Raw genomic sequence first — 26,185 nt, 5'->3', positions numbered from 1 at the left:
TGACTTGTCTTAATTGTTGTATCAAGGCTAGGTAGTCAACATATTGAAGTATTGTTGACCTATGTAGAACACCACCAAACATGCTACAGAATAGATAATGGCACACTAGTTTTGTTCTTGTTTTTAATGAATTATGATGGTATAGGCAAATGTAAACAACCTGATTGAACTTAGTTGAGGGGCAATATAGCCACTCGGTGAGAGAGAGAGAGAGAGAGAGAGAGAGAGAGAGAGAGAGAGAGAGAGAGAGAGAAGGAGGGGCTGAATGAGAGAGGGGGGAGGTGGTGGTCTAGCTATAGAATATGAGAGACCCGGCATCAGCACAAAGGAGCATATCTCAGAAACGCACGGCAGCCCAGCCAGATGCGCCAAGCGGTAATTGGGCGCGGACACGTTATTGGAAAGCCGGAACATCATGGGGATTTGAGGAGAGAAGCGGAGAGAGGTAGACAAAAACAGGATTATTTTTTAGCGTGACGGACTGGTGGTGGCACTCTTTGGGTCGCAGTTATTATGGGCATCGACCGGCGGCGGAGAGCGTCGCTGGCTCTTACCTTGAACTTCCTCGCCTTGTTCCTCGCCGTGTCGGCGCTCACGACCAGCTACTGGTGCGAGGGCACGCGGAAGGTGGTCAAGCCGTTCTGCACGGGGCCGCCGCCGCCGTCCTCCACCGCCGCGGACACGAGTCCCAGGAAGTCGTACTGTCTCCGGTACAACAGTTCCAACGCGAACAACACGCGGCTGGTCCAGTACATCTGGGAGACGGGCGAGGACAAGTACCTGATGAGGAAGTTTCACACCGGGATCTGGTTCTCCTGTGAGCAGAATGTCAACTTGACCGGTGAGTTGTTACGCACCTGCTGCTGATGATGATGATGATGGAACTTTGAGCGCGCGCGGTGCAGGGAACCAATTAACTGGCCCAGAATGCGCGCTATAATCTTCTCTGGTGTTGTTGGTGTCCATTTGTCATTATTAAGCTTTTTTTTTCTTACACTTTTAAAACTTTTGTATTTATTTATTCTTTGCCTAATTTATCATGATATTATGCCTTTTGTCCGATGCTATGATGAAGCACATTTTCCTTTCATTTAATTTGTAAGCTCTTATTATTTGACACCCGCCCCCCAAATAAATAAATATATGGGCAGGGCTGTGACTTGTTACTCCTTATGAATGTGAAGCTATTATTTAGTGAGCTGAGACACGCATGCATGGTCGGACTCGGACCATGCATGCGTGTCTCAGCTCAGGGGACCAGAACATATCTGCTGTCACTAGAATGCTCAAATCTAATTGTAACAAGACGGTTACCAACCAGTGATATATAGGCTTATAGGCTATCCAACATGATTGACAAGATAAAACTGTTATGTAAAGGCAGGATGTTTCTATAGGCCTGCCTGAACCTGCAGGTTGCATACATTGATGAAATTGTTATGTTATTAAATAAATAATACACATTTAAGCCAAATATGCCATGGGTTAAAGAAAAAGTGCATGCAGCAAGGCTGGAATTTAGTTCCGTGCACACTGTCGGCCTAGTAATTTTTCAGTGGTAGGCCTACCAAAGTATAGGCCTACTGTATGTTGCAGTACAGTAGGCTTATACTTTGGTACAGTGTGTAGGTCTACCACTGAAAATGTACTAGGCCTACGGAGTACAGTGATGCCACACACATGGTGCGAATTGAACTAGTGTGCAGTTTGACAAAATGTGCAATCTCTTTCAGGTGAACACTGCAGAAGTTTCCTGTATGTTGCACCTGCAAATGAAAGAGGTAAGCCTGGGGAAACAAACAAGAAACATAATTTTATTGCATTGACATAATGTTTAATCGTGCCACCCATCCTCATGCTTCTGAGGGAGACGTATAGGCACCACAGAAGTTTCAACAGGTTTCTCATCATCACTCATTCCTCAGCATCAGGCAATACAGTGTAGGTTACGTAATTCACATGAATGGATGGCATTGGCCTTATAGAACACAGTATTAATGATGCCAGGCCTGTAGCCTACCATACACCGAAGATCACGCCACAGTGGTTGGCCCTTGTTCGGTGTCGTGTTGAAGGCTATCGATTCGTGACATACAGTAGTGACACATCTAAGCATCCAATTACCCCAAGCCATGTATGCCCACCAGGAAAATATATCATGTCATATATATAGGCCTATACTGCAAGTCGGCGGGCTTATTAAATCACATTCTATTTGGTGTCTTGGCAGCAACCAATATACTTGACACGGGCGAGTATATGTCGCATAAAATTAAATCGTCAATCACACAATCACTTAATCAAGCGAAGGGGCAGTCGATTAAAAAAAAAAGAAGAAAATCAATTTGTCCAATGGCCATCGTGTGTGGGAGGGGAGGCTTGTGTCAGTGAGACACCCTCTAATTACCGTGCTTCTCCTGTCGCCAGTAGCAGTGGCGCGCTGTCTCTCCCTTTATCCTCATGCCCTTCTCCTGCATGGCTGATTCAGTCCTCACACAAAAGACTGCCTCACAGTCTCTTGTGAGGGCCAGGCGCTTGTCTCGCAGTGGAAGGAAGTGAGATCTTTTGTAACACTGCACACAACAGGTGGATGTATTGTCAGTTGTCGCTCAATACAATTCACGTCATTCGTGGTGAATTATGTGTTACTCAATGGAGAGCTATAGTCCACAGTCAGTGTCTCTATACTTGTGAAAGAGACTTGCAGCATTTTCTGATATGACATGCAGATATACAGATGTAGCATTAGTTATTAGATGAAAATAACATAATCAATACTTTAGAACGTGAAATTATACATACGTCTATAATTACATTAATCATGTCATAATAATGAAAGGATTCATTTAATATGAAATCCAGCTTAGAGCTTGTTTTGTTCTTTATGTTGCTATGGATATTAATGTAGAATGAATAGTTAGTTTTGACTATACAGCCATTTTACATTAGTCAACCGTGATAAATTAAGTACATGAAAGCTATACCCGCCCCAGGGAAGGGTTGTGTACCGTATTCAATTTGTGAAAATTGGGTTTTCATATACAGTATTTCAGGCCCGTCTCCTCGCCTGTCATTCTAACAGGGTGATGTGCAGAGCTAAGCCGTGGCCAGTAATATGTCTCTGGCAGATAATGTATCCTTTCTCTGACAGTGAAGGTTAATGATATGGGTGAGTGGGTCACTGGTCCAATCCTCCTCAGCCAGCCTCCTCCTTTTTCATCCTTGTCGTTCCTATAGCCATAACAAACTCCCCCCTGCCACTCACCCCAACCTTCTGACTTGCCAATATTCTTTCTCTCAACCCCCCTTCCCGTTTCCCCCACACTGTGTGTCCATGGTTCCACTGCTATCATGTACTTATATCCACATGAACCTCAGCGTCACCATTCGGGTGCCTGCTGCGACACATTGTATAAGCTTGTATAGATATATCTTCGCAGAAGAAGTGTCCACAACGCTGTTGTGTGCCTCACTCCCTTTTCTTCATCGTTGCCGTTCCGTCCCCGCAGGCGTGCTGTGGCTGTGCATCGTGGCGGAGTGCCTGTACATTCTCCTGCTGGGCACCGGGGGCATCCTCATGTCTATAGAAGTCTGCCACTTTGGCAATGTCATCGATGGACTGAAGCTCAACGCCTTCGCTGCCATTTCCACTGTCCTCTCAGGTATACAGCCGATGTCGCTCTCCACACAATGAAGCATGAGTTTGCTAATGGGACAGAGGACAGTTCTGGTGTCACTTTGATCTGATTCTGATTGACTCGCACAACACTTTGTGTTAATCTGTTCACAATGTTGAGTTCCATGCCTTTTTTTTGGACTGGGTTGAATTCATTATCATTGATCGTTCCCTGTCATAAGTAACAAGATTATTTTCGAGTAAATCACATGCAGTGACCTTCTCTACAATGTGAAAATAGAATATACCTGTATATCTTTTGAGGGGTGCTAGCCCCTCCAACACTGGGCTTTTCATTGTGACGTCATGTGGCAGGCAAATCTATGGACTAGTCTGGCCAAATTTTACAAAGCCCCCTGGACTTGTAAACCTTTTGAGAAGGTATAACATTCATAAATTGGCCATGTTGTCTTATCACCACGGCTTTATCCTGGCCATAACATGTGCAGTCCCAGTCCAACCCATTGTAATGAGCTCCGAAGGAACAGTAGAAGACAGAGCCACGCAAAATGTATTAAAGCTATTCATCACAGAAACTTACAAAGAGGAGAAATATTAAGATGTAGTATGGGGTTATTAGAAGAGAGAGGTGTGTGTGTGTGTGTGTGTGTGTGTGTGTGTGTGTGTGTGTGTGTGTGTGTGCGTGTGCGTGTGCGTGTGCGTGCGTGTGCGTGTGCGTGTGTGTGTGTGTGCATTGGGGGCTTTGGCTTCAACCCAATATCTTTGTATATAGACTGCCCTTGTGGGTAATTACATTTACAATCTCCATAAAAGCAGCAATTTCTCCAACCCTTCACTGACTCACTGTGCTGCAAGTGGACAAAAATAACTGTAACTGATGTTTGTAAGGGTTTTAAACCCAACAAGACAATATGGCTTAAGTGGGATTGAATCTGAAGAAGACGAGTTTTAGTATTCTGCACTATAGACTGGCATGGCCATTTTGTGTGAACCATCATTTGGGCAAATATGTTGGGTCTCTCTCATGAACCATCACATTAACACAGTGACCAAAATGTATAATTATTATTGACATAGAATATTGCAAATATGGACTATCCACGAGACCACAGGTGCAAATACTAATATAATATTAGTCCAATTAAAATTGGAACAAGATTCTACCAAATAGGCCTACTGGTTTATTTAAGTGAGATATTGTTGAAACGGCCGGCAGTGAGCAGTGCACATGGAATATTTTTTTGCCAGTTGGGCTAGAAAGCATGAATAAGCGAGAGAAGAGATTAAAGGTTGTTTTAGATTCGCAATAAATACTATTGTCATAAAAATCTGTTTTGTTGAGGTGGTTCTGTTCTAAAAAAAAACCCATAATAGGCCGTTTTCCTAGTGTGATTTGCCCAAACCACACATTTATGGATTTTATGTGCAGCAACGTGACCTTTCTGTGAATGGTACGTTCATATAATTTACGCATGGCAGAACATGGACAAGCTTGGAGAAAAAAAAGGATTTGTTCTACATGTGCAAACACAAAGCTGCCATTTGCATAACTTTAAGTGATAATATAATCTTGAAAAAAGGGTGTTAGGAATTATGGGAGATTAGGAATTTAGGTGTTTCCATGACGCTGATGTTGTTCAGACTAGAGGGTTAGGGCATACTCCTGGGGCCTGTTTCACGAAACTTGGATTAGAGATTAAAACCGGGATTTAACAGATATCTGTTGTGATAAGAGATAAGACTGCCCCCTGCGGGGAGGCAGGTAGTTCTATAATAAAGATGTCTGGCTTAATATATCCTGGATTTAAAATATAGCGCAACTTTCGTTTCAACTTTGACCCGTCTATCAGATGGAACTATTTTTCGGCGTAGTGATATGGACACAAAAAACATACAGTAGTTCCGTGTGATAGAGGGGTAAAAAATGAAGGAAAGTTGCACTATAGAAATGGGTCAACAATACAAATTACGCTAGTTTTGTGAATTAATTTACTTTTAATGCGTGTCCTGTGCCCCCCACAAAATGACCGGAACTACTTAATATTTCACCAAAACCAGAGCAGAACTCTCACCACAGGACTCAGGCAATCAATTAATACAGTTGCAACCACTATATTAATGGCAAGTAAAATGTAATACAGCTTAAGTTAAAACAAATCTGAACTATCCCTTTAAATTAAGATATTTAAGATGTTCTCAAGAGTTAAAGATCTAATCAGGGTCAATGTGGTTACCAACTCTCCATCTTTTAGCAGCTGGTCCCATGGGGACCACCAGGAATCACCTCAAGGACCACTGGTGGTCCGGGGACCACTGGTTGAGAACCACTACTATACTGATAGGAGAGAGGAGAGTGAACCTGACAAAGGCTAGGAGACTGGTAATCTTAGAAAGAAAATTGGACAGAGAGCAAGATAATGTAAAAAAAAGAAAAGGGGACAACAGTGTAATGATGATTGAAAGGAAAGACAGAGAAATAGAGACTGAGAGAATAAGAGAGAAGAACTTGAGCACAGGTTGCAACACAGTTTCAAGTTTCACAATAGTATACATCAATGTATGGCATGGTATCAGAATATTTACTGTACATACATACATGTATACGAGCAACACAGAGTAATGGCAAGTTGGCAACATAGGATGATCCTATCCTAATACAGACCAAAAAGACCCCCCCCCCCCACACACACACACACACACACACACACACACACCGGTAGTACAATATGAATCACTTTACCCAAATACACATGATTGTTTTCTGTTTTCTCATTTGACCACGTGGTGCCAGGTTACGTCGACGGAGCCAACAGTGGCAGTATATCTCCACTTAATCTAATATTTAATTATTGTTGCCGTCTATGAGCTTGCTGTCTTTTTTTTTTGTCAAATATGTTTTTATTGAACAGATAAATTATTACAAACATTATAATATGAAATACTTTTTTTTTATGAAACAAAATGAAAGAAAAAATAAAGACAAAAAAGATAAAGAAATCCCTTAACCCTCCCACCCATACTGCTCAGTGACATTGCATACTATATAATAAGATGATAGAAAGCTCAAGGAAAACATCTGAAAAGAAAATGGCGTACAGTCAACCATATCAATGGTATCCTGTCTATTAATCGTTTCTACTCAGGTAATGGACAAGGGGCAGCCAAATCTTATCAAACTGTCTCTCCCTGTTTCTCAGGAAATACCTTATTCTCTCAAGATGAAGTGTACTAGTCATTTCATTTAACCAGTGCTTAAATGCAGGAGCCTCTTCCTTCTTCCAGTGTGAGCTTGCTGTCTTTTAAGAGCACTATTCACTCAGCCAAGTCTCAAGTGCCTTTCTCACCTCAAGCTGATTGACAGCACCTGTTCTTGTCCAGGGTACATACCGGTAGGACACATAAATCCATCGCAGCCTTGGTCTGATGCATGCTTGTCGATAAGGATGTCTGGACACGATTCAGCAATGTTTAGAAGGGGTCTTCGTGTCAAGGGGTGTCTCACAGACAAACGCAGCCAGCTGACGTTGACTCTGACTCGCAAACCTCAGTGCACACAAACACATTCCAATTAATTCTAATTGTCCTCAAGTTTACCTTGTATAGCATGTTACACAAAGGCAATTAACAGTTCATTACAAAAGGCTTGGCTCATATAGCAGGTCTTTCATCTAATTGCACATGTGTGTACAGTATGTATGTTTGTTTGCCCATTTGATGTGTGTTTGTGGGTTTCGTGGATGGAGGTCCTTTGGGTTATTAATATGAAATGATGAAACTTTCACTACAGCATCTGGACGAACTCTGATTATACTTTTCCCCATTCATTTTCCATTCTTGGTCAAATTAACAAACAGCGAGACACGTCATGTCATAAAAGAATAACAACAATAGTGGTGAGTTCAAGACAGTGGAGCTTGGTTCACTGATAACATTATATTGCCACCAAGTGGTGAAAGCAGGAAAGTGCACGAGTTCAGCTTTTTTTTCTTTTCTTTTTTTTTAACCCACTTACTGTCCGTTTGTGTTTCATATTGTGAGGATGTCAGTGTCTGATCATTGATCAGTGACGTGTATCAGTAAATCAGTGTCGCCGCTCTGTTTGCCAGGCTTGCTAGGTATGGTGGCTCACATGATGTACACGACAGCCTTTCAGCTGACGGTCAGTCTGGGCCCAGAGGACTGGAAGCCTCAGACATGGGACTACAGCTGGTCATACATGTAAGTAAACACACACACAGCGCAACACACAAACACACACACAACTGTTTTTTACTATCCTTTCAGAAATTACACAATGCAAAACAAATTGATGCATTTTGAATCACACATACATCCGCATGAACACAATTTAACTTTATCATACAATTAGAGTTGCGAAAGGCAACTTTACAAGCTCTTATAAGCTGTCTTTTGGTACTATATAAAATACAGTTCTCTGTTGCTGTTATTACAAGGGGCTAGCCACAAAACAATATCCCCGCCTCTCTCCCTCCCAGCTTGGCGTGGTGTTCGTTCACGGCCTGCATGGCGTCATCGGTCACCACCATCAACCGCTACACCAAGACCATCCTGGAGTTCAAGCACAAGCGCCGGAACATGGAGAAGAACCTGAAGATCAAGCAGAAGCTGCTGGAGCTGCAGGACTCCCCGGAGCAGGTGTGGGACATGTACATCAGCTCCGTCCCCAGCACGGCCGAGGAGCTGCTGGACCTGTCCTCCAGCAGCCGCAAGCTCTCCAACGCCTCCGTCTTCCTGGACCTCAGCGACCTGCCCGACACCCAGGACGAGGAGTACTGTTGAGACCCCATAGCAGGGGGGGGCGTGCACAGATAGACCGTATAGTATACACAAGGTAGTGCTATAGAGCGCCTGCCCCTTTTTGCCCTCTGGACAGCAATGTGCCCTTTGTTTTGAACGTTTTTTTGTGTTAATTTTGTACAGTGTACAGTATGTGGCACATGGTGACATTGACCAATTCTGGATTAAAAGCTGCTAATTATATTATGTATGCCCCCAAAATCTATAAATCTCACACACTATGTTAAGGCAACCGGCCGGTTCCACGCGCCGCACAAGGTGCCCTTTTTGTTCCCTTGAGCACCTGCCCCTCAAAATGCCCGTGCACGCCACTGTCACCCTGGAACCTGACAGCCGTGTATTTTGCCCCGGCGAGCACCAAGCTGTGACCCAAGCCTCCTTGTCAGCGGACCTCACCTCCTTCCTCCTGGTCATTATGGAAATGAGCGCTGCTGCTGCTGCTGCTGCTGACCTCTGACTTCATGATCGTTGGCTGTCTTTAATCCAGTGTTGTTGTTGTTGTTGTTTTTTAAAACAGATGCCCATATATATTGCTTCCCTTAGCTGAGAGTCAACAGAGCACAGCAGAGGGAATGCAACACACTGACTCAGAGTCAGCTCCATAGTCTGCCGCACGCAGAGAGGGCATGCACGCCAGGTCTGAAGCTAGATAGAAGCAGGGACGTGCACACATAGACATCAACGGGGGCTTCAGCCCCTGCCCTGTCAGTTACCCGTCTGTAAAACAACTGCCCTTTCCAGACCACGAATGCAGCATTTACTAATGGTGAAAGAAATTGAAATGCCACTCCTTTCCATGCCATTCCTCAACTTGAACACAGTATTTTGTGTTCAACTAATTGCGTTGAACAAATCCAATGTCGTACACCGCATCTCCACTAGCTAAAGAGTGCTGGGTTGCGCCCCGAAAATAGCTGATGTACAAGCTCTCAACACGTCGCAGCGTGACGCGTTGTGAGCTTGTAGATCTGCTTTTTTCTGCAATTTTTGTCCAAAAGTGCCCTCTTACGGGATTTCAGCCCCCACCTCTGACACACGGCCTGTCTTTGTGTGCTCCCGCATCCACCTCAGTTCCAAATGCTCCAAACTTCACCTACGAAAGGTTGCACACTCTTAATGACTGAACTCTCTTGCTTATAACTACCTGTTTTGTATTGTAAAGATTTAAGGATTCAGAGAAAATGTAGTATAATGTAATGATGCTAACGTTTGTGCGAGTGTACGTGAGTGTGCATGCCTGTACAGGTTTGTGTGTGAAAATGTATGAATGAAGTCTCCCACTTTGCCTTTGAAAATGGTTCATGTTAGCAGCATAGCATACAAAAAGAGGCTTTAAGGTTTCCTTAAGCATTAGTATTATAGATTGAAGGCCAGCTTGTGAGAGCAAATACCTCTATGTATTGACCAATACCAATATAGTGCTCCCATATTGGATGTATAACAGCACTGCCAGTGCCACCCAATTTGTATTATGGTGTCAGTGACTGCTTGCAACGTAGCACAACATCCACCTCATTGAGTATTATTATTATTATGAAACATATTAGAAGGACAATATCAAGTCACCAGAATCAAGAATGGGTGTTTTCAATTAATCTATCATGGTTAAAATGGAGTTTGAAGTGACAAAGGGGGTGGGGCAGCAAAAATGAATAATCAAATATATCTAAATAAATACTTAAAAATGGCCCGGGGTATTCACTAAAGCCTGAGTAGACCCCAAACATGTTTGAAAGCATTTTCAGAGACCTCTTACATACAGTATCAATCTATTGTTTCCATTATAGGTGGCTATCTATAATGACACCCAACAATTTAGTATGTGGAACCTGGCAAATTCTGGACCATTTATAAATGGCAGATAAAAAGGAGGTCAGGCTACTACGAATTGTTGCTTCCACTAAGGTAACATGAAGAAATGAGGAGAAGCAAGCACTCAGTTGAGTAGTTCAAAGTACTTTAAAGTCTCGAGTGCACGGTTCAGGTAGATACATAGTCCATAGAAAAGAATACCAGCACTCACGTTGTATCCAGTAGGATTCTTTTTTTATTCTCTATTTTTCAGCGTTCCCACAACGGCAAGCAAACATACGCACGTCTCTGCCCGGAGGCCTTCCTCTGTTCCTCAGCGGAAATCTAAACAATAATGGTGTTAGTGCCACTTATAAAGGGGACCTTTATATTGTGCTTCCACAAAGGACCAGAGAATGTAGGATGGGTGGGGATGACCATACTGTTTTCCTTTGATTAAAGTTCCATGTCTCTGATGCTCACAACATTTTAATTGAGGGGAAAGCTCCTTCTTTGACTAATAACACTCCATTAAGCTGTCTGTGCAAAAAAATGAATGTGATCATCAATGTGATTTTTTATACCCTTATGCGAAGGAATACACCGGCCCCGTTTGAAGCTTTCTAAGTAGCTTTTACATGACAGAAACAGGAAAAAGATACCGTGGTCACTTAGTTCATATATGACTTAAACTCTTAAAGGATTCCAACAGTTACTTTTATTATTTTCACCTTTGGCTCCATGCAATCACATCATCCCATCGTTGCCAAAACATATAAAATATACTTTTAAGACAAAATTCACTATGTTTTCAAACATAGACAACATACTGTAGTCCCTATGATCCTGGTCAAAATGAGAAAACAAAACAAAAAAATGCAGTTTGGCAGTTATTAGCATATCCTCTGCAGATGATGGGCTCTCATGTCACAGGTGTGAGGTGTTATTCCCTTTCTAGGTTTTCTTGAGGATGCAAAACTCTTAAGTAGGCCTACTTTGGGTCCTAAAGTGCTGTTATGATTTTGAAAAAAAGACGGAGATCCGGGCACTCAAAATATTTATCAGGGCTCAAAGCCCTGATGAAGACCGGTATGGGTCGAAACATGTTGGTGTGATAAAGATTCTTCTCCTCTTTTAAATATTTTGGGTGCCCGGTTCTCCGACTTTTTTATTGATGTCTTATCTCGATTGACGTTTTTAAATGTTATTTTTTTATATGGAGGGACAGATAGTAGGCTGAAGAGATGGGGGGAAGACATGCAGTAAAGGCCATCGGAATCGGGAGTCAAACCCGCGGCACACTGCCAGACTGGATTGGCAGCCAAGGTGCCTGGACCACTGAGCCACTGCCTCAATTGACCTTTTTACTATTTTTACATCTTTTATCTACCTGAACGTCTCCGTTGAGCACCTGGTAATGTTTTCTTACCTGTACTGTTTAACAGGGCTGAGGGAACATAAGCTACTAGTGTAGGTACCCTCCCAAATCAGGGGACCAGTTACTTTTATGGCCTCTTAAGTTATCAAGTATTATTTTCAAAATGTTCCATTTGTGGCAGCACCAAACAATTCCCAGAGCTCCACCAACAGTTCTCATTTATCTAATCCACTGTTTGCCATTTCTGTAGGCTTCTGTAGCCTTCTGTAGAAATGTCACTACTTTTTGTATTTGACCAGCACACTCCTTTGGAGTAGGGTAGTCAGTGAAGAATAACTGTATGAGAGCATTGCATTCCAAAATTATAATGGACACCAGGATAGTTATTATTCATTATCTAGAAGTGCATTTGAAAATGTATGTATATTTGTGACTTTATTTGCTCAATGTTAAGTGATATGTAAATAATTGAATTTATTCTAGTAAAGTTTTATGTTCACTTGACTACTGAAGCATGGACTGTTGTGTCTTTATCCATATGTCATATTTACTAATACGGGATTCCATGAATTAAAAACTTTAAATAAAAGGTTTAAAATTTTCATGGAAATCTGTCTCAGGAGATTACATATACTGTACTACCAAGATAAATTATAAATAGCCTATGTCTCTCTTAGGGAAAATAATATCTTAATGACTTAAACCCTATATATGGCTCAGGGGTAGAGTGGCCGGATGGCAACCGCAAGGTTGCCAGTTTGAACCTGGGATCCCCCAGAGTTACTGTAAAAGTGTCCTTGAGCAAGACTCTGAACCCTTAATTGCTCATGGTGTGCTGGTTGGTGCCTTGCATGGTTTCCGCCACCATCGGTGTATGAATGTGTGTGTGTGTGTGTGTGTGTGTGTGTGTGTGTGTGTGTGTGAATGGGTGAATGTAATGCACAATCTATGTAAAGCGCCTTGGATAAAGGTGCTATATAAATGCACCATTTACCATTTTATATACTTTGTTGGCTGGGGTACCCCAGGGGTCTACACTTCATCCCCTCTATAACAAATGTGTTGTAAGCATGTAGGTCTGCTAATTGCACTGAATGTTCGCCTATTTCTGCAGAATGTTATGACTTATTACCTGTTATGACTTGCCCAGATAAGGGACGCTAGTATTAATGTGGTTCTCTAGTCAGTTTCTTTGTTTGTCCACATGGGGGTGCTGACATCATACTATGGCAGAGGCAGTGACATGACCAATTGCAATTGATACATTAACTGACCGTCCACATCTATACCACTTGTAATATTTTGAGATAGATGCATATTAGGACACAAAAGCCCATTCGATACCTCTATTTTTAGAACAACTCATTCATTATGGTTATTGGTAGTACATTGGGTGTAAATTACACAATTTATTTTTTAAACTGTAATATATTCAATGCCCCAACTTTCTTACTTAAAGCCCCCCCCCCCTCCTGGAAGTGTTAAAGTCCAGCTGTTTAATGCAAAAATGCGCTTAAAGAGTAAAGACCCAATTTTAACAAGTTCAAACAAATGTAATGCCCCTTCTTCTGAGGCCCAGTCCTGGCATGCATCTATATTGAGGTTGAGTGAGGTCAATATCCCTTTCAACATGTAAACAAGGCAATGTGCATGCTTAAGTTGGGACAGAGATTCAAAAAGAAAGTTCTATGACTTGCAGATATGAGCTACTGTAAGCATTTTTGGCTAGGTGGCCAGACCGCCATGCCGGGTCTGGACAGAAGGATTTGACAAGAGGAGAAAAGCATATAATACAATAGCCTATACTGTATATATTATTATATAAAAACTTACTCGGAAGTTGAAGTGCATTTTTGTTTGGGGCTTTTCATAAGCTATAGTTTACAATTGCAAAACAAGACTTGGGTGTCTGTAAGATTGTTGGTTTAAGTTGGTACTATAAAAGGCTGATGTTCGAAACGAGGGAGTCACCAAAATCAGTAGGATTCATCCTGCAATGTGTTTGTTTGACTGTGTGGTATCATGTGTGCAAAGTTTACATTTGGTGTTATAATTTAGCTATTGAAAAATAGCAGATCTACAAGCTCATAGTGGCGCTCGAGTGGCACGCTATGAAGGTCTGCTATTTTTGAAAAATCGTTAAAACATTTATTTATTTTTCGACGTCAGGCCTGAATGGGCTAGACTAGAGGAACAGTAATGGGGTCTCCCAAATGGCTATATGGCTCATCTGCCATGAGAGCATGAATGTACTGAGACAGTTTCATGGCTAATTTGATTTTGCGATGTCTTGTGTGCAAGTGGAAGCCTAATAGACTGGCACTTGAAGAAAGGCCAGCATGGGTCACCATCACTAGAGTTCAGACTACGGGGAGCACGAAAGTGCACAGCAAATCCAGCCTGCAAAAGTCTTCGAAATATCTTATGACCAATGTGTCGGGCGGACAAGATGGACTCATACCCATATCCTTTATAAAGTGCACCTGCAAGGCCGTAAAAAACAGTCAATTCAGACACGGAGAGCGCTCTTCAGGTATAATGCAATCTGGGAATCCATTTGATAAAAGCAAAATTGCCCCCTTATACTAATTTCTTGCTTCCTGCTCGAGAGCCCCCTAGGAGAGCTCCTATTCAACTAAAACAGCAATGCCGCTGACAGATTTTTATTGCAAATTGAAAATCTGTCTTGAGAGATTAGGTATAATGCATTACCATATGCATACGCTCCCTCTGGAGGGAAACTGAAACCACAAAACCATGGCGGTGAGGGGAAAATGGCCAGACCACTCCGACCTCCTTATGCTGTAGCTATTATGGCCTATGGGTGTCCCCTATTAAACAAATGTATTGCGCCTACGAGTGGCCCTTTCCAAAAAAATTAAGTCAACGTTCTTATCACCTAGCGGATGATTTTTGGCTGCTCCACTGGACAGTATAATAGGCTACTCTCGACTGGGCAGAGATGTGAGACCTTGATGATGACCTTGACTGAGACCTACCACTGATTGCAGACATCGCTTGTAGCCTCTGCTTCCCACCGTGATGTATACTTGCTCTGATGCAATGCTGTGAAAGAATGCTTGCACCACTTCTCACAACAACTAATCAAAAACCTGCAGGCTTCGTGGGATAAAAAAAAAAAAAAAAAAAAAAGGATAACAATAAGGAACTCGGAGAAGTAGTTAGCTTAAAAATAGTTTTAATGTTTTATGCTTTCAAACTAGTGCAAATACATGCAAACTGAAAACCAAGGTCACTGCAAGCGGGCCCTGTCACAACAGTAGACCTCCAAAGCTGCATACGTACAAGTCAAAATAAATGGCCGTTGATAATTGGACCAACACACATTGATTTGACCTAGTCTTGTTTTGGCTCTCTTCCAGTCGTCCTCTTTATCCGGGGTAGAATGGTGTCGCCATTCGATGCTAACCTAAGCCACTCATAGATCCGTGCCAGTGGGCACCAGCGATAGGAGGGCAAGCGACCCCCCCCCCCCCCCCCCAGCTCCTCGACATCCACTTATCCACATTCATTATTCAAGAATACAAAACCACTCAGTCAAATCTGAGCTCATACAAAGATTTGCAACTCTGCCCCCTCTGCTCCACATAAAAGATTCATCCGACCTTTCCGATGCATATTGTTTTTAAGGATATACCACTGATGCCCAGTATGTATCTGTTGACTGCCAACATGTTTATTTAAGATTTGAGACGGAAGTTGATTATGGAATGTTAATAGAAATGCAAAAATTGTGTTCACCTTTTTCACTACTAAATACCGCACATCAGGTTTATACTGCAGACTGGAGAAGCTAAAAGACTGAAGCTACACGGCGTCTCAAACTATTCAACTCCATTTAGCCAATCCTTTGGCAACACGTTTTGCTTTGATCTAAAAGTATCGCCCTTCCTTCGCATCATCACCGCCCTTTAAGCCAATGTAGCAACGTACCCTGTCGACCACCTTTACACCACCACACAGAGGCTTTCGTTTTACTCGTGAAGATAAGAATAAGAAGCCGAGCAGAGAATGACACCATTATTTCATGGAAGTCAATGACCACTAGTAGTACAGTGTGCGTTTACAATCCGCTTCAGTGGAAGGAAGCACCTTCGCAGAACATCTAAGCGACACACAGAATTACTCTGAAAACAGCAAGATGATTGATTAATTGATTGGTCGATTGATTGATTGATAGAAGTTAATTTGCTCTGCAGGTCTCTGAGACGTTCCTACACGTCCGTCGCGAGCAGATAGCTATGCCAATTTTGCAGAGGCTCCTCCTATCCAGAGCAGTGAAGAGCTACCTGTTTTAACAGCCGCTGATTGTGAGCAAACATTTCCCACGCTGTCAGCGAGTCACGGCCATCCAAAGTCCAGGCCGGCCATCTGATAGAAGCGCTGGTTGTGCGGCCTGTAGAACCTCCTCAGTCTCTGGATCACATCCGGGTCAATGGGGGCGTGCATCCTGCCTTTGGTCTTCCCCAGACAGTGGGGTTTACTGCTGCCTTCGGGCTTCTTCAGGCACGGGAAGCCCTTTGTCTTGTTGAAGTAGAAGTGCTTGTCTGTGACAATCCTCTGGAGGCCCAGGAAGTCCTGGACCTTGCCCAGTTCCCCAGCCGGGTCGGAGATGAGGTTCTCCCCGCTGACGAGGTGTATCTGGGCCCTGGGGAACCAGGCCAACCAGCGCTCCAGGTGCTGGGCATACAGGCCTATCCACAGTGGGCTCCACAGAGAGTCGATCTGACCTAAAGGGTCGAGGCAGAGGTGTCTTTTAACCACTAGTGGGAAACCTACTCAATTGTTTGTACTTAAGTAAAAGTGTCAATACTGCAATGTAGAACTACTCCATTACAAGTAAAAGTCCGGAATTCAAAATGTACTTGAGTAAAAGTATAAAGGTATTGGCATGAACTGTAAAAGTACTCGCTATGCAGAATGTCCCATTAAAAGTTTTCAAATGTAGGCCTATAGAATTTATACCAGAAATGTATAGCAGAAAATAGTAGATCTACAAGATCACAATGTGTCTGCGATGTGACACATTGTGAGCTTGTAGATCTGCTATTTTCAACTGGCCGAAATGTATATAGGGCTGACGTGGTTAATGTATATGTTTTGTAATGAAAAGAAAATCCAAATCTACAAAGTAACTATAGTAACTAAAGTTACTAAAGTTATGAAAGTTTTCATATACTTGGGGTAAAAGTACAATATTTGTCTCTGAGATGTAGTGGAGTAGAAGTAAAAGTATTGGAAATTGGAATTACTCAAGTAAAGTACAAATACCTCAAAATTGTACTTAAGTACAGTAGCCTACAGAGTAAATGTACTTGTACTATTTGTATCGTTATCATTATTCATTCATCCCCACTGTAACACTATTCACTGTCCACCAAGACGTTTTTTTCCTGAGAGGATTTTAATTGTTTACAATTTATCATCTGCTTGGAAAACTTGGAAAACTTGGAAATCTGTTGCATTCAGGCATACCCGCACTTTGAGCTGGGAAGAAAGGCTTTGGTGGACACACCATGAGCTTCATACCTGCGGTCCGGTTCTTGAAGGCAAGGCTCTCAAAGGGAGGAATGTCCGGAGTCTTGGAGATGATCTGTGTGTAGTCCGATATGGCTCGGGTCACGGGGTCACGGACCACCACGATCAGCTTCACGTCCTTCGACATGGCGTGGACCCGCGCCGCGGTCTCCCCGGTGACGAAGTAACGAGGGGTCTTCTCCATGACGATCTGGCCATCCAGGGCCTTGGGCATCATACTTCTGGAAGAGAGCAGGAGGAAACATCTTAGAAACTCTGAGCCAACTAGTCTTTAACAGTTTGAATAGGCCAGGGTAGAGATAATAGTTATTATTATTACTACTACTACTAGACCGGCGCCCGGCTGTAGAGTCGGTAACGACTGTAGATCCATGCCCCACCCGGCTATGCAATACCCGTTCCACCCATCTGTCTGTGTCCCTTCCATATATTGAGATGTCTGTATCTGTCTCTCTGTGTCCCTTTATTCCTATATATGCAGTTCTGTGTCAGGCATGTCCAAATATGGAGTCTATGCAGACGTCAGAATGATGTCAGAACAGGCCAGCTCCATATATGGACACTGGGCAGCCAGGGCAGACGGGGCCCTGTCCAGAGCCCGGGCAGAAGCCTTTTGGGGCGGTTCTGGACAACCGTGGCACACCGTGTGTGGACACCAGGCACTGCACTCCCTGTGGGGGGTGTGGAACGCGTGTGTCGAATTTGAAGTCGGTGGGGCGAACGGTTCTCGAGGTACGTGGATTACAACAGTAAACACACAGAGAGACTTGGTGCATTTATAGTTAGATGTACTCTTTCTTTTCCACTTTTCCACACTGTTGAGATAAACTCAGAGTACCAGAATTTCACGGCATGCAGGCCTGCTTCTTGAAGTACTGTATTTCAACTTTTACCTTGGCTACCATACTAAGGCTGAATATCGGGAACAAACGTATCATCAGCAACTTATATGTACAAACATGAGGTATTCCAAAATATAACTATAATGTAACTGGCTTCACAGCATGCACAGTACAGTACAGTTAAGTTAATAGACTACATTATCTATTCTGCAGGCAGCATCCTTGGTATTCTCTATCTCTAAACCAACATCGGTACTACAAATTCATCAAAGACATCTGTACAACGACAATGTGCACCCGCTGATCATGTTCCCAGACGGAGTGTCTACAGCGATCCAGACACAAGAGAGGGGACCAGAGGGCTCCATAAACAGATCACTCATTCATTTCACTGCCACACCTCGCCATCAGAAGCTCGGCAGCTGGGACTCATTTGGAGCTAAATGACTCCACAGGACCAGCTGGAGACTCGGGGTAAATTGGCCAACACACCTGCCACGCACCTGACTCGCTCACCAAACGTACGCGCCAAGAGACGCTGGAGCGCATTCTCGTGTCAGGTTTTAGCCAGGGACGTCTCTCGACCGCCTTCACAGCACAACATGTCATCTTGACAGTATGGTTGTTGTCACGCTCGCTTTGAAACATCTGGGAAGAGACGTGGGGTCAAATGGCAATGGAGAATGATTCCACGCAGGTGTTCCAATGTGCTCGCAGGAGCAAGTGAAGAGGTTTGCTGCATCAGGGCAATTGCAAACGTGTCCGGAATACTCAGTCTCTGCTTTGAGAGGAATTTCCGGCGACTGTCATCCAATTCCCCGCATTCAGTACTACAAACAATAATAAACCCTGCCTCACCTGCCTGGTGTTCCAGGACCATTACTAAAACAAACAACAAAGTATTATTTGCAAATGCTGTTTGACCCAGGCCTGTCATGATATTATGTACACACTGTGTGCTCATATTGTATTAGCAGGGGACTGCGGTCAGGTGTATGAGAGGATAGAGGAAAGTATAGATAAACCAAGGACAAGATGGCAAATATAGGCAGTCAGGGAAAGGACGGATAGGGGACTGTGTGTGTGTGTGTGTGTGTGTGTGTGTGTGTGTGTGTGTGGGGGGGGGGGTTATAGAGCGAAGACAGGATGCAGCGTCAGATTTCAGCTACTCCTGCAACATGACCTTCTGTCAATACATCCACCCTCCAATCCTGCTCCACTCATATAATTGTACTCACTCACACGCACGCACGCACGCACGCACGCACACACACACACACACACACACACACACACACACACACACACACACACACACACACACACACACACACACACACACACACACACACACACAGTGATTTCATTTGATCTGAGCGGTGTGAGCAGCACTTAGCCTGAAGACTTTCCTTTTAACTCCGATACCCCTTGCAGGAGCCACACAGTCTGTTACATGCACAGATTTCACACAACACACACACACACACACACACACGCGCACACACACACACACACACACACACACACACACCCATGCCCTGCATGCACACACACACACTCATGCACACGCAACAACACACAAACAGACACTCATTATGCAGTCATTAGTCAAGCATTTGCCATTGTGCTTCTTGTCTCCCGGTGGACCCATTTCTCACGCTCTATCACACACACACACACACAAACACACACACACACACAAACACACACACGTACACACACACACACACACACACACGTACACGTACACACACAAACAAACGTAAAACGAAATGAATTTACACGAACAAACAAACACTCAACTCCCTTCAGAGATAAATAAGGATAGGTTGTGATGGACTTTTACCGGACGCCATTAATAAATATTGTGTGTGCTTATCTGCATGTGGGGGAGGAGGAGTGCACCAACCGGAGCATATTGCTTGAGTGTTCTGAATGAAAGGGGTGGGTGAATGATGAAGGAATGATGAGAGTTGATACAAATGCCCCTCCATTAGCAATCTGCCAGTGAATAGCCTTGGAGGTTAGAGGCTTTGGAGCCTGTACTGTTACCTCAGCACAGAGAGATAATTACAGGCCCTATAAGAGCTCCGTGGAAAGAAAGGTTAACATTTCCCGTACCGCAAAGGTTTGCACAGCACAACAGTCACAATCGGGTATAATTGACAAATTGCTATTCATTTTTAATAACCTAACGATTCTCTTTCCTAACGTCAGGCATTACAAATGTAAGCTTCACCATGCAAACGCAAACACGTCCGAAATGTTCCTTTATTGACTTAGATGAATTCCAACAAAAGAGCTCTATACGTATAAAAAGACGGATCCCATATTTTAAGCCTCATCTTTCTGTCTGTCCGTCCATCGAATATTTTGATCACCGACAATATCTTGAAAATGATTGTCTACTAAGATTGCCATTTTTATTTGCTGGGCACCTTCATGTTCCTCTCTAGTCTATAAAGGATAAACCCTACTAGAGTTCTCAAATGGGCCCGTCCCGACATTTTAGGGCCAGGTCGGGCCTAAAATCTAATTTGTCGGGACGGGTCTCGGGCCAGATGAGTTAGGGCCCAAAGTCAGTTAGGGCCGGGCCTACATGTTCAGGCCTGTTGAGAACTCTAAACCCTACAGATTTTATAGTGAGTCTGACCATCACCTTTACTCTAGTGCCACTCTTAGGCCAGATGTTCCACTTGCACCTTAGAGTATATATTAAAACGCAAACACGTCCGAAACGTTCCTTTATTGAATTCGATGAATTCCAACCCAAAGAACTCTATGCGTATAAAAAGACGGATCCCATATTTTCAGCCCTCACAGATCACATGCCCAAACCGCGTGACAGTTTAGGGGTCTGTTTTCTGTTTGACATGTCCTCTCATGTACTACTATGGTGTAAGATCAAACATCCAGTGGATGAACACAGGGATTAGCCAAGCAGCTTATAATAAGCCTCCAGTTGCCTTTGAGGAACCTCTCTTTTGTCAAACCATTTCCCGATGTTTCAGCATCCATCCCTGGTGTATTAGCCCGGGCAAGCTAGAGCGCGTCCAGGCCACCGGCTATTGATCCTATGGGGGGCTTATGGCAACACAGTGTCAAAGGGTCTATATTAGCTGGACCAGGTGTACAACTGGGACCGTATAGTGACAAGGTTACGGGAGGAGGAGGGTGTGTTCATAAAACGAGGAGGAGTCGGCACGTATGTGAGGAATTATAATTAGTGTGTGTGTGAGTGTGTGCGTGTGTGTGTAAGTTGAATTCTGTGTCGGTGGGGGAAGTAGAGAGGCTGTGATAATGCAGAGACAGGCCTCAGCTGGGATGAGGGGTGGCAGGTGGAGCTTTGGGGGAACGAGGGACCCTCTCTAGAGCCCCATCACCACCCCGCTGTGTTAGCAATTAGACTGTCCCCTTGCATGTGGAACCGGGAAGTACACAGCGGAGGAGCGTTGGGAATGTCAGATCAAAGATGCGTATACACCGGCGTGTTTACCTTTGATGGTGTTATCCGAATTGATCCGCGGGAAAACCTAATTGCCAATCGGACTGCATGCATGCAGCACTGACTGATTGTAGGCTATTGCACATAATATTAATTGCGTGCCTGTGTGTGTGTGTGTGTGTGCGTGCAAGCCGTGCATGCATGTGTGCGCGTGTGTGAACTGTGAATATAACTGTGAATATGTCTAGATGCATGTTAATGTGAGTGCATGTGTGCGTGCTTGTACATGTTTGTGTGCGTGCGTGAGATACCGCGTTCATGGACATGTGTATGCTTGTGCATGTTATTGCGAGGCTACTCATCCATTTCTCTTGAATGGGGACCATTAGGGGGTCGGTCCATTGTGGCCGTGCCCTGTCCACTTCCAGGAGACATCCATCATGCAGGGGCCCCGGACCCCCCTGCCTTCCATCCCCAAGCCCCAGGAGAGGACCTTAATGAGGGCTAGATCACCCTGCCCGTCTGGGCCTTATGGTGATCAAATGCAGTACAGTAACTAGGATTGGATAGACCACACCTGAACCCCAGTATGGCACAGACACCATCAGCCATCAGCACACCAACAACAACAACAACAGCGCAAATAATCATAACCAGTTCAAAATATGCTTGTCTTTGTCTTTACTTTTGCTTTGTCTTTACTTTTGCTTATATGAATATGAAAAAAGAATACATTTAAAAGATGTATGGCAGAGTCGATGGCAGAGTTCACACATACTAAAAAAATACAATGGTGAATCATGCTTACTAAGTTTATTTTATGATATGCCACAAGCCGCTTGCCTAAAGCCACACAGTACTTTCTTACGATGACTCTATCTTCGCAACACAGACCATACTTTGGCTGAAATATCTAATCTGGTTCCCACCGTAAACCTACCTTTCATTGCTAAGGCCAATTCCCAACAACTGAATCCTTGTCCAACATTCAATGTTTTGGCAGCCCTCCATTCGTGCACGATTTGCATGGCAATTATATTCCCCCATGTAAAAACACAGAAACACAAGCCGTACCATGTGCTGTGTCATGGCGGAACAAAGCCACCAATGTATGGGTATGAATTTAAACGCAGTTCACTATGAATTGCAAATGAATCACTGCCATCCAAGCGTCTGACTCTGAAAAGAAGTACCAATTTCCCCAGTCCTCCCTCTGTCTCATTATATGTACAGACAGGGTGTGTGTCTGAGGATTGAATCAGCGCCCCGAGGCCACAGAGTGGACTGCATAATTGACAAATTATAAAACATCTTTGCCACAATCAAAAACGTATAAATCGCCATTGATACACCATGAGTAAACTGATAATAATGAATCATCTTTTTGTGTCTGTCTGTCCATCCACCCAACATTTTGGTCAACAACAATATCTTGAAAATGATTGTCTACTAGATTGCCATTCTTATTTGCTGGGCACCTTCATGTTCATCTAGTCTAAGGCTAAACCCTACTGGAGTTCACAAATTCTGACCATTCCGACCTGGCCCGGCCTGACGTTTTAGGGCCAGGTCGGGCCTAAAATCTATGGTAATTATTCGGGACGGGTCTTGGGCCAGATGAGTTAGGGCCCAAAGTCAGTTAGGGCCGGGCCTACATTTTCAGACCTAGTCTACTCTAAACCCTACTGATTTTATAGTGACCATTCCTGGTGTGCTTCAAAGACTGTCTAAAGAGGACGAGTCGCGAAGACAACATGGCGTCGTATGGGCGACGCCATGGTGCTCCATGGAAGGAAAGAAACATACGCAATGGACTATATGCAGCCAACACTTCCTCGTTCAGCTTCCTTGATCTCAACTGCGCATGTTTCATTCCTTCCATGGAGCACCATGTGAGCAACATGGCGGCGCCCTTACGGTCTTCGCGTTTCGTCCTCTTTAGACAGTCCTTGGTGTGCCTTAAAGGAACCAAGGTTCATGTTTGAGGTTGTTATTAGCTGTTTTTACAGGTGGGCGGGGGCATTCGAGCATGGGGCTAAATATGTATTTCTTTACAAAATGTTATAGCAATTATAGTAAATAATAAAAAAAGAAATCGCCATAATATTTTGTACAAAAATACATATTTAGCCCCATATGTTCGAATGCCCCCACCCCCCTGTCAAAAACCGCTAAAATCCGAAAGAAATAACGAAAGAAAGCAGCAAATGACCAAAAATGAACACTCATCTTTTACTTTCTCTAATAACAACCTAAAACATGAGCCTTGGATGAAAAAAACTAAAGTTGTCCTTTAAGCTGTTGAGACTCGGCTTTCTCTATGAAATTCTCAAGTCACATGACTTGATGGAAATCAATAGGAGTCACAGGCACGTATACGTACCCTCTCAGGTTAAAGCTCTGCCAGTAACTCAGGGTCAATATAACATCGATACATCTCACTGCACCTCAAGAACAAAAAAAAAATCTAACAAAAAAAAACAATGAATACCGCTAATCCGCTATCAGGTCTCGCATAGAAGACATTTCTGGCTACCTCGCAAGCCCTATACCAAGACCCCCGGCTCTTATGACAAATCCCTCGGGTTGAAATACAGGTCTGTGGAGATGTGTGAGGTTGTGGTCACATTGAATTCACCCTTTGCCCTCCAGCTAACCCATCTCTTATATCCCATCTCATCCTCAGCCCCATCTAATTTTAAACCTGGGTATCTATCCTCTCTTCACCTGCGACGCACCCTCCGCATAATATACGGTCTTTCGGATGCCGTGGCCGGAGAGTTTCACAACGCACTTTGTGTGTGTGAAGTGAAATCTCCTGCAGACCTAACTGAATGGAATCCTCGAGAGGTAGAGAAAGAAAAACAAGAGAGGAAGATAGCGAAAGAGAGAGAGAGAGAGAGACACTCAGGGGCCGATGGCGCCTGTAACGTGACCTCCACGTGTCTATGTGGGGAACCATGCCACTGTAGGATAAAGCTTCCTGCTAATTGTAACAGAAGCCGAGCTGACCAGCGCTAACCGCTCTAATTCTGAAGTCAACTGAAGGTCAAAGTGAGGAGATAGAGCTATCGATCTTAGCAATAATAGCAACACAGTAAGCCGGGAGAGAAAACTTCCAGTCTATCAGAAGGCGCATCTCAGCGCTCCTCCAAGATCCAATCTCCTCCCTGACCTGTCTGCCATTAGTGGTTCCTTGTCAGGGCCTCTGATCTCAATTGCCCTTGTGCAGCTACATGTTTTTGCTAAATGGTTTTGAGGAACACCACTCCATCCATGATAGTTTCTCTGGGTTTTATTTTCTTCTGCTTTTCCCTCAGTTGATTTATTTGTATTCACTTTGTTTTATTCCATTTTGACAAGAAAATCAGACAAGCAGGTTCAGTCAAAACAGTTCAATTTTTTGCATTCTCCTCAAACCTCAGTTGATTTATTATAGAGAACTGTTATCACCCAGTAGCAGGTGGCTGTCTTTTTCCCCAAAACTGAAACTTCAATCTCTGTTAATGTGTTTTAAAGTGGCACCGTTCCAGCAGTTACGAGGTCCTGTTAAAGAAGCCTTCAGCACAGGGAATCGGTAAGGATTCAGGATTCAGGGAGGACGAGTGTTGAACAAGGGCTTTACTGATGCTGAGAGCAAGGCAAGGAGGGAATTACATAATAATAATAATTATTATTATTATAAATAATGCAGAAACTGTATCGGCTGCAAAGGGCTGATCGAATACATTTGCAATCCCTTGCGTGATTTAGATCGATAAAGATCTTGCATTATGCAGCTGTTTTCTACACAGTATCTGTCAGTTCTGTGTGTGTGTGTGTGTGTGTGTGTGTGTGTGTGTGTGTGTGTGTGTGTGTGTGTGTGTGTGTGTGTGTGTGTGTGTGTCTGTCTGTCTACTCTGTGTATGTGTGCATCCGTTCTGTTTTATGAAGTGGTGTGAAGACATCATTAACTCCCAGCGTAAAGTGACCTTGGGTGAAAGGTCAATTGACCGGGCTGACAGTGATGTCAAGTGTCTGGACAGGCAGGGAGTTCCATCTGGTTCTAGGGTAGAAGACGTGACAATCTGGTGCCACTCACCTACATGTGTCGCATAATGTGACATAATACAGGCACACAGCAGTATAGCACTGGTTAACCAGTGCGCTTTTAACCCCATTCAGCACAGGATCCCCTTTTGGTGTTTTAAGCATTATTTTAAACTTTTGCTATTGAAAAATAGCAGATCTACAAGCTCATAGCAGTTTCACTATTTTTTTTTAACTCAAATCTTTGCATGTGTGAGGGAACAACATATTTTCAGATGGGGGTCGGCGGCCAATTTCATATATTTTTGGGGCTCCTTGACATGAAATGGTTTGAGAACCACTGACACAGAAACATGGGTTTTTCAGAATGGGTATTGGTCTAAATTATAATGGAGCACGTTGGCTTTTATGGTCATGGTTGTATGTAGTCCAACTGCACTCCTCTGTACAAAACAATCGACTCGCAGGAAAAATGCACGTCATCCATTAATCTCTGGATTAAATCACACTACTGACATGCCAAAGTGGCTCCAGCGCTGAGCCAATGTCACTATTGAGCCGCTGCACTATACTATGAGCACACCGCACCGCAGATCAGATTTGTATCCACAATACATTTAATCCATTTGTAGCAGTCAGTCTGTCTGTCTGTCTGTCTGTCTATAGATGTTACAAACACCAATACA

General features: G+C 43.6%; 2 protein-coding genes across 2 annotated transcripts in view; one reads left to right on the top strand and one right to left on the bottom strand.

Moving 5' to 3' along the window:
• Positions 1-513: 513 nt before the first annotated feature.
• On the top strand, positions 514-8,437 carry gsg1l2b (gsg1-like 2b; the record flags this gene model as incomplete). The annotated part of the gene is made up of 5 exons (XM_080788703.1): positions 514-841; positions 1,734-1,781; positions 3,510-3,662; positions 7,744-7,855; positions 8,134-8,437. 5 exons carry the CDS (start codon positions 514-516, stop codon positions 8,435-8,437), a joined length of 945 nt encoding a protein of 314 aa, XP_080644829.1.
• A 7,383-nt stretch (positions 8,438-15,820) lies between these two features.
• hs3st3l (heparan sulfate (glucosamine) 3-O-sulfotransferase 3-like) overlaps positions 15,821-26,185 on the bottom strand; it is a 12,021-nt gene continuing 1,656 nt past the window's right edge. Inside the window, exons 2-3 of the mRNA XM_080789369.1 lie at positions 17,175-17,404; positions 15,821-16,375 (exon numbers count right to left, since the gene is read on the bottom strand). Coding sequence (XP_080645495.1) covers positions 15,987-16,375; positions 17,175-17,404 — 619 coding nt within the window. The 3' untranslated portion in view covers positions 15,821-15,986. The remainder of the gene's footprint in view (positions 16,376-17,174; positions 17,405-26,185) is intronic.

This window comes from Protomyctophum bolini (assembly GCF_963924005.1).
Source record: "Protomyctophum bolini genome assembly, chromosome: 18".
Lineage (NCBI taxonomy): Eukaryota > Metazoa > Chordata > Actinopteri > Myctophiformes > Myctophidae > Protomyctophum > Protomyctophum bolini.
Note: the sequence above shows the minus strand (reverse complement) of the source record. Positions and strands in the feature narration are given on the sequence as shown.